Here is a 9665-nt window from a genome sequence, read left to right as displayed (position 1 = left end):
GATCCTCTTTTTCTTTCCTGAGCTCACTTATTCGCCTTTTCATATAGCAAGAACCTTTGACATTTTGCAGGGGACAATCTTTCTCTTTTAAGTGTGTTTCTGATTCAGCCTTTGCTCCTGCAGCATCATTAGAGAATCTGAACTCTCTGAAGATTAGCTCTGGCCTGTCACCACAGCAACTGCCCAGGCCCTGTGGGCATCCGTGGTAACAGGCACGAGGCTTTGAGAGCGGACGCTTGACTTGCAGTGAGAGAAAGCTCCGCAGGGAGCCTGTTATGAAATAAGCATGTTGTGCTTTGGGAGGTTTTCTTTAATAGGATTAGCTGTGTAGGCGAGCCCTCACTTTACACAGTTGGCCAGCCCCTGAAAAGCGTGTGTGCGTGTCAAATTTTGGTAAATGGAGGGACTCTCATTTTAAAGGCAGGAAAGAAACTCGCTTACCAAGTCCCTAGAGTAAATCCCCTTTGTAAAAATGGACTCTTCTTTTGTAAAGTGAATCTCCGCCCATGCAGTGACCTGTGCTCTTAAGTCTAGGGCTGGCTGGCTGTTATCAGGGCCATCTGCAAAGAGCCCCAGGGGCAGGCAAAGAACAGGAGTGACTCAGCTTGCTTGGGGCTGGGGTGGACAGTGTGTGACAGGGAGAAGCAGAGTGTGGGGTCACAATGAGGGGCGTTAGGAGGGTGGGCCTTGCTAGCACGAGCAGTTCTGCTGCAGCAGCGGTGGGGTGTCTGACAGACGCGTGTTCTTGGAGGCGCCCAGCATGGAGGGATCCGTGTCCAGCGAATCAGACATCTTGTCGCAAATGGCATCCACCAGGCGCTCAAAGGCCTGCCGCACACTGATGTTCTCCTTGGCACTGGCTTCAAAGAAATCAAACCCTGGGGGGGAGAAGACATACAGATGAGGATTTTTTCCTTCTCTTCATCTGGAACTCTTTTGCGGCCCCGGGACCCAGCACTGGATTAGTATGTCCAGTGCTCAGGAATGAAGCAATTCCGTTCTGCTTTAGGGAGACCATATGGGGCAGGAGTTTCCTGGTTTTAGAGTCAGTCAGATCCCGGCTCTACCATTAACCGGCTGTTTAACTCCGGGCAAATCACTCATTCTTTTTACGAATCAATTGCCTGGTTTGTCCATAGGGATAATTTTACCTTCCAAATAGAGTCACTTCAAGGATTAAACAAGATGATGCTTGGGAAACAAATAACTCTGTGCCTGACACAAGGAAGCATTAAGAATGTTTGATGAAAGAATCCATAAATATGTATGCACAGCGCTTGGCAGTTCCAAAGCATTTATTACATCTGTTATCTCACCTCATCTTCACATTGCCACTGGGGGAAGGAGCTTCAGTCAGATCCTCTTGGTTTCCCTAGCACAGACACTGTGGCTCAGAGAAGTGAACGGGCCACAGGAGGAAGGGCAGCACTAGGAGAAGCCCAGGTTCTTGTTGACCAGGGATTTCCCTCCTCTTTTCCTTACTGCCCAATCACCTCAGCCTGCCCAGCTGTAACCTGGGCTCTGGGAAGCATCTCAAGATTCACACCGAATAAGTGAAGTCTTATTGGCCCTTTCTACCCCTCCACACGCATGCTGGCTTATCTCTACTCAGTGGGGTCCCTCCTCCCCACTGAGGGGAGGGATTCTGCTGAAATAATCCTATAGAAAGAACTCCCCTTCCCTCCACAAACCCAACCAAAGGCCCAGGGGGAACTGCACCTGACATGTGCCGTGTTTTGTCTGTTTTATATCAAGAGGTCCTTACTGACACTTTCTGTGACAGTGCACAGGACTTTCTTGTCCCAAGAGACATAGCAAAGGCCCTTCGAGTCAGACAAGAGGCTGCTTTCCACTGAGGAATCCTGACCAGCTTGGTGGCGGCCCTTGAAGCACAGGTGGCCCTCCCTATCAGGTCCCTGCCCACCCTACTCTCTCCTCTTGTCCTTCCACCTTCCTCTTTCTCTTCCTTCCCAGCATTTCTTTGTTTCTCTTTAAAAGCCTCCCTCTTTCCTTTTTTCCCCAGTTAGCTCCTTCTTTGCCCTTATGTTATACTTTCTTCTTGGGATCCCTAATATGTCAATATCCCTAATAATTCAATATCTATTGAATACTTACTACATGCCAGACATGATGCTAGGAACTTTAAAAATAATACTATCTTCCTTAATGCTCATAACAGCCTGTTGGGTAAATATCATCATCTCCGATTTATACATGAGAAAATGACAGTTCCAAGAGATTGTGTAGCTCACACAAGGTCATGTGGCAAACATCAGTGGAAACTGGGTTTAGACCCGAGTTTGGCTGTCTCCAAAGTCCAGACACAGCTCTGCCACCGTTTCTTCTTCTTTCTCCCTTGCACTTTGAATTTTCTTTCCTGATCAGACCTTTTTCTTTTTTTTTACAAGTCTCTTTGGCCTCCTTTGCTTTTATCTAGCACAGTGTCTGAGTCTGAGCAAATCACTTCACTTTTTTGAATCTCTCTCAACCTCACTGATTCTCAGATTTCTTGCTTGTCAAGTAGGAATAATAGCAGGTTTTTTTCCTACCGAGAACAGCTGGGCGGGGTAAGGCAACGGCTAAATTGTAAATTGTTGTACAAAACCTGCCTGTGCATAAGGACAGTTTCTTTCTGCTCTTCTTTCATCTTGCTCCTTCCACCTCTTCATCTTTCTCTCTCTTTTCTCTACTCCCACACAAGAGGGGATCCCTTTCTTTTTCCCATCTTCTCCCTATTATTCCCTATTATTCTACCTGGACAGAGGGGGCTGAAGTCCCAGGTATCAGCAGGCCTCTCTTCCCCTGGCCTTCCCAGCTGGAAGGCGCTCACAGCTCCTGCCAGCCCACCTCCCGGTGACAGCCTCTCCTGCGGCCCATTTCCTGACCTGAGAAAGGCAAGCGGCAGAAGTGCCCGCTAATTGCAGACACGTGATGAAGAGGGAGGCACCTGCTGGCTCATTATATTCAGGCCCTGGAAACCCTGTTCACTTCAGAGACCTTCCAGTATGCAGCTTCTCCTTAATGAATATCACAAAAAACCAGACTCCTCGGTCTTTGCCTTATTGCAAGTGGCAATGTTTGGGAAAGTGGGGGGAGTGTATTGCTTGTCTAGGAAAAGGGCAAACAGATAAGTCAGTCCATGGGTTTTAACGATTAGTTTGGATGATGATAAGGGCACAAGCAGGCCCAGGGGCACAAATCACAAATCCCTTCTGAGAATTGGCACTGAGGGGAAGACAGGACACACTGTGCGGGTGGGCAGCAGGAACTGACCTGGGGCCAGCCTGGATTTGAATAGAGTCTCTGTTAGCTACCGGCTGTGTGGCCTTGGACAAGTTGCCTACTCACTCTCTCTGTTTCCTCATCTGGAGAATGGGGAGAATACTGCCTACCTCATATGGTGATAATGAGAATTAAAAATGCACACACAAAAAAAAAAAAAAAAATGCACACATGTGGCTCAAGCGGCTAAGGCGTTAGCCACGTACACCTGAGCTGGTGGGTTTGAATCCAGCCCAGACCCGCCAAACAACAATGACGGCTGCAACCAAAAAATAGCAGTGCATGTTGTGGCGGACGCCTGTAGTCCCAGCTACCTGGGAGGTGGAGGCAGGAGAATCACTTGAGCCCAGGAGTTGGAGGTTGCTGTGAGCTGTGATGCCACAGCACTCTACCCAGGGGAACAGCTTGAGGCTCTGTCTCAAAAAAAAAAAAAAAAATGCACAAATGTATGTGAAACACAACGCAATTCTCTTTCCCGTATGTTCCTGGCCCATCTTAGTCCCAGCTCCCTTGCCCCTCCATTATCTCCCAGGGCCTTTGAGGAAACTCTCTTTTTCTTTATCATGTAGGGTCAGTCAATAAACCGGGCCCTTACTGAACACTGACTTTGTGCCACATCTTATGTTGAGTGTCAGAGATACAGGGAGATCCATCTAGTTATGGAGAAAACACACTAAGGGGAGTGTCAATTTCTCACGTCTGCATAGTCCTTAACTGTTCACAAACACAATTTTCAAAGCAGCCTTGTGAGCGGGGTGGGGCAAGGCAAGGGTTAGCGATTGTAGTTTACAGGAAGACTGAGGCTCAGAGATGGGTCAGGGCCCTATCCTATTAAGCCTCCTTGTCTCTCTCCCAGTTGGAACGGTGACAGAACAAGAAATAATATTCTTACTCAGGTAGGGAAAAATAGAAGCCATTAAGGAATGCAGCAGAGGAAGAGAGTGGCGGTGGAGGAGGGAGAGGAAGCTTCTTGAAGTTAGTAAGGACGTGAGCCTTTACAGTCAGAACTGAGAAAGCTCTTTCTTCTTCGCCCAAATGACTTCTCATTCTTCAGGACTCAGCTCTGATAAGGTCTTTTCATTCTTCTCTGTGCTTCCCTTTGCCATAGTATTTAGCTTCCTAAACAGGGACTGTGTTGTCCATCTGAGCCCCAGCACTGGCCAGAGGAGCAGGTGCTTGGCGAGTGCAGGCCGAATGAGCAGTTGGGTGAAGGAGGTGGGACTGAGCACTGAGGGCACAGCTGGCGGCATGTGGATGGGGCCACGAAAGCTCACCTCCACAAGCACAGCAGACCTGGTGCTGGGCGCTGACGGCATTGAGGTGAATCAGCCAGTTCCTACCCGTGAGGAGCTTCTAGTCTAGTGTGGAAGACACACACATTGACAATATTATAGTGATAAGTGTTGTAATAGAGGGAAGCCAAGGGGTTGTCAGGGCACAGAAGAGGCATCCAACCAAGTCTTGGGGCAGGGAAGGTTTCTTTGAGAAGCTGATACTTAAGCAACTGTCAGCTGGACAAAGATACATGAGTGTGAGTGTCTGTGGAGCACACGCAGGCGGAGCACACTGGGGGAGTGGCATGAGCACAGATAAGGGGGCAAAATCAGCCTTGGTATATGCCAGAAGGACCGTTTGTTACCATTGGAGCAGAAAACCCAAAGTGGTGGCAGACACTTGGAAAGCTCATATGTCATTCCAAGGAGATGTCTTTACTATTCTCTCAAAGAAACCCAAAGCATGAGAACTCTGATTCAAGTTACCAGCTCATAGGTCTACCAGGTGTCCTCAAACTATGGCCCAAGGGCCACATGCAGCCTGCCTAGGACATTTATCCAGCCTGCGGAGTGTTTTTGCCGCCGCTGCCAGTCCTGCTTAGCAGTTGACTTGTCCTGGGGCCCACAATCCAGCCCTCCAACGGTCTGAGGGACAGTGAATTGGCCCCCTGTTTAAAAAGTTTGAGGACCCCTGGAGCCAGCTCAAGGGTCGCTTTTGCTCAGCAGAATAACACCAAATGCACCCTTGCCCAATTACTGTCAGATTCCTTAAAGGCTCTTCGTTAGTGGCCCAGATGGTAACCATTCTCTCAGGTTTATTAATAAGGATTCTGAGGAGCTGAGAATCCAAGGCCAGGAAGATGACAACCAATTAAGTAGACTAGCCCCCAACACTTTCCTCCGTCTAATTGGCTTCAGAACAATGAGATTTCCGCTGTTTTTAATGGGATTCAAGTCTTACCTGAATCTGAGATGTTTGCCCACCCTCTGAGATGATCGTGTTTACCTATCCTGTTCAGAGGCAGCTGTCACGGACTCATAGACTGCGTCCACACTGCCTTCTTCTGAATTTGACCTCAGAATTCTATTTAGAAACTTGCAACCAGCTAAACCCACCTCTCCTCATCCAAACACTGTGGCAAAACATTCCTCCTCCATCATTATATTCAAATCCCCTCTCCAGCCTCTCATGTCTCCATCATCTAACAACCTCAGCTCACATCCCCTGGACCTTATCTTGCTCACTACCCCAGGCTTGCTCTCATTCTCGAGAACTTCAACTGTCATGTGGCTAATCTGTCCAATACCTTGGGTTCCTAATTTCTTGAACATCTCATATCCAGTGACTTTCTTTTCTATTTTGTTTCAGCTACGCCCTGTCCTCATAACTTGAGCTAATTTAACTTGGATTTGTGCCAGTGGAATTGGACGAGGTCCGATTAATTCAATATCCAGCCTTTTTGGCTTAATACCCAAGACCTTGCATGGCTTGGCCTCTGTCTACTTCTTCAGCTTCATCTTCCTGGCTCACATTATGCTCTAGAAACATTAATGCTTTCTCATTTTGTGCCTTTTTTTTTTTTTTGAGACAGAGTCTCACTCTGTCATCCTATGTGGAATACCATGTCATCATTGTAGCTCACAGCAACCTCAAACTCTTGGACTCAAGAAATCCTCATGCCTCAGCCTCCTGAGGGGATGACAGGCAACTGCCACTATGCCCAGCTAGTTCTCTCTATTTAGAGTAGAGACGGGGTCTCACTCTTGCTCCAGGTGATCTCAAACTCCTGAGCTCAGGCAATCCACCTGCCTCGGCCTCCCAGAGTGTAGGATGACAGGCATGGGCCACCACACCCTACCCATTTTGTGCCTGTCTTTGCTCAGGTTATCCTCTCTAGCTTCTATTCCTAATGACCTTCATTATACACCTGTGGGATGCCTGATGCCAGAAAGCCCTCCGTTTCTGTCCTCCACCCCATCTCTAGAACTCAAAATAGAAAATGTACCTCTCCCCTGAACTCCCATAGCACCTTGCATTACTGTTTAGGTCAGATTCTAATCAGGAAAATGGGAACTAGCCTTATCATTTAAACCATAGGAAATTTGTTACATAGGTGATGGAAGAACTGAGAACCTAAACAGAAGAGTGATAAAATCCAGAGATTATCAGCAGCAAAAATTACTATTACTAGAGCTTAAGCAAGTTGGATCTATGGGAGCAGGAGTCAGAGAGGAGGAGCAGCCTCTGCTGGAGGAGCTAGCCACCACGGGGGAAAATATTGGGTTTTCTTCCTTTCCCCACCTTTGGTCACCTACCAGTGGTTTCCCTTGTCTAAACCCACCCAGAAACCACTGTCACAGGAGTCGGGGAACACAGCCTGCAAAGGTAAACATCCCAGACAGGGTTGCAGGAGAGACACAGAGAAGGGCGAGGATGAGAACAAACAGGCTAAGGACTAGCATAGCCTTCTACCCAAAGAATGCTGGAACTATCTGTTTATGATTTTGTTTCCCTGGCCAGTGAGCATCTTGAGGACAGGAAACCCATTCATCTCTGTGTCCTCAGGGTCCGACATGCGTTTGGTGGCTGTGGTAGATTATTTACTGCCCTCCCTTCAACAGATTTGACATCCCTACCTGTTGCCATTGGCTTGCAGCACCTCTTTTATGGAAAGAATATATCCCCTCACTTCATCAACATCAGGTTTATGAGGTGACTTGCTTTAGCCAGTGGATGGGGGCAAAAATTATGTGATCTAAGTCTCAACAGAAGCTTTAAGAGCCTTTGTGTGGTTTAGCCATCCCCGTTGGACCCCAGAGTAAAGAAGTAAGTGAGCTGGATGGGAGTTGCTGCTGACTTGCAGCTGGTGCGTATGTGAGTAAGAAATAAATCTTTCCTGTTTAAGCCCCTGACTCAGGTTGTGCATCACCACAACATAATCTAAAGAAAATCACTAATGTCCCCAATATTGTGGCTGAGGGTGCAAATTTGAAGAGAAACTATGATAGGTTTTCAGGAAAATATCATTAGATGATCCAATGACAGCACTAAAATTTTGAGTCCAGAGGCTGAGTTTGGGTCCTGGGCCTGCCAGCTACCACTTACATGGCTTAGTAAAGTCATGTAATCTCAAAGTGGAAAAAATGAAGACATGGGAGTGTGGCAGAGTTCGCTGTGTGCAGAAAAACACAGGTGATCAGGACTTAGCTTTTTCATCGGTAAAATCGCTGATCTACTGCCCTGATGGTGATGTGCTACTGTATAGCAATACAGATACTGATGATCATTTTGCCTTACAGGCTATGAGTGAGACTGAAGGTCATAAGACAACTTCTGTGAAAGCTCATTGTGAACTATAAGTCACCATTAGGTACTATCAATGCCAACTAGGCCTTTGTTCCTCACAACCAGGCTCAATAATGTCAGGTTTCTGTTGTTCATCTCAATCCAAAATACATTTATGGAACACCTAGAATAAGCAAGGCAGTGTACAAGGGTCTGAATGATGAGTGGGGATTTGGGCAAATTAAAATCATGGAATCAGGGCTGAGCGCGGTGGCTCAGGCCTGTAATCCCAGCACTCTGTGGGGCGGAGGAGGATGGATTGATTGAGTTCATGAATTCGAGACCAGCCTGAGCAAGAGCAAGTCCCCATCTCTAAAAAACAGCCAGGTGTTGTGGTAGATACTTGTAGTCCCAGCTAGTTGGGAGGCTGAGGCAAGAGGATCGCTTGAGCCCAGGAGTTTGAGGTTGCTGTGAGCTATGATGCCAAAGCACTCCACCTGGGGCAAGAAAGTGATACTGTCTCAAAATAAATAAAGTAAAATAAAATAAAATCATGGAATCAAAGTGGGATAAAGCCAAGCAGACCTTTGCACTCAATTAATCCAAACCTTCTGTTTTGCAAATGGGCAAACTGAGACCCAGAGACAGGAGACGAGGTGCTCAGAGTCACATAGTGAAGTAGTAGCAGAAGCAGGATGAACCCTCAATCTCCTAACTCCTAGTCTTGGGTGCTTCTCCCACTACATTATGCAGGAATATGTTTGTGTCAAAGCCACATGTAGAATGGTCTTTCCTTCCTTTGTAGAGAAAAGTACATTTCCCTTTTACTAGCCTGTCTGGGTTCTGGCCAGACCCCTCCCCAATCAGATCCAGGAAAAGATCATGGGGCCCCTTTCTGAGGAGCACATGGAGGAGGAACCCTAAAATGTCATGCTTCCTGGAAAAGACGTCCCTAAAACTCCTCTGCCCTCCCGAAGATCCACCTGCCTCAACATCTATATGACCTCACCCAGGTCCCTAGAACTTTGAGAATGTAGAAGGCCTGCCACTATTCACAGCTTTAATAAATGCTCATTGCCGTTCACATCAATCATCTCGGCTGAGTGAGCTAAGAAGAGATAAAAAGAAGAGGAGTCTGAGGAGGGATCCCATAAAGCAGAGAACAGTAGTACTGCACTGGTGAGCAGACTGGTGAAACTGATGGAAAGCTGGGGATGGCAGAAGGATTAGGCACTGGGGTGGGAATGAGGAAGACCGAGCATCCTCCTCACTCTTCCCACATCTGATCACATCCTTGCAAAACCCCGCATGTCCTGACTCTGCCTATCTGTCCATCCTCACTGCACACTACTCTCCCCTGGATTCTTTAGTCCCTGTGACATGGCCTTCTTTCAATCTTATGAATGTTTCCAGCTCTAACCCACATTCAGACTGTTCTTGAAGTGGAACACCCCCCTCCCCACACTACACTTTTTGCCTGGCTAACTTCTCCTCATCCTTTAAGTCTCAGCTTATGTGTTACTTTCTCACAAGACCTTGACTCACCAGACTAAAATTAGATTTTTCTTTTTCACTTTCTCCATAGAACTTGTGGTAGATTTGTGCTACCTTCATCTCCCCAGTATTCCGTCCTTTCAGGAACCACCATTTTAAATAGTTATAGTGGAACTATAAATTACCATATTTGCCTCCCCTAGTCACTTAGGCATGTGACTCACAGATGACCAATCACTGTCTTCCCTGGGATTGATATATTGTGGTTGAGAGAGAGAAGGCCCCTTTTTGCAAGAATTGGGAGGCTATTAATCTGGAGCTGCCATCTC

General features: G+C 47.2%; 1 protein-coding gene across 1 annotated transcript in view; it reads right to left on the bottom strand.

The window, feature by feature from the left end:
• Positions 1 to 292: 292 nt before the first annotated feature.
• RAB3B (RAB3B, member RAS oncogene family) overlaps positions 293 to 9665 on the bottom strand; it is a 56952-nt gene continuing 47579 nt past the window's right edge. The window contains exons 4-5 of the mRNA XM_023519163.1: positions 2755 to 2885; positions 293 to 878 (exon numbers count right to left, since the gene is read on the bottom strand). Of these exons, the coding sequence (XP_023374931.1) occupies positions 691 to 878; positions 2755 to 2885 (319 nt within the window). The 3' untranslated portion in view covers positions 293 to 690. The remainder of the gene's footprint in view (positions 879 to 2754; positions 2886 to 9665) is intronic.

Source organism: Otolemur garnettii, unplaced genomic scaffold (assembly GCF_000181295.1).
Source record: "Otolemur garnettii isolate 467f Iridium unplaced genomic scaffold, OtoGar3 scaffold00159, whole genome shotgun sequence".
NCBI classification, from domain to species: domain Eukaryota; kingdom Metazoa; phylum Chordata; class Mammalia; order Primates; family Galagidae; genus Otolemur; species Otolemur garnettii.
This window is presented reverse-complemented; position numbering and strand designations above follow the sequence as displayed.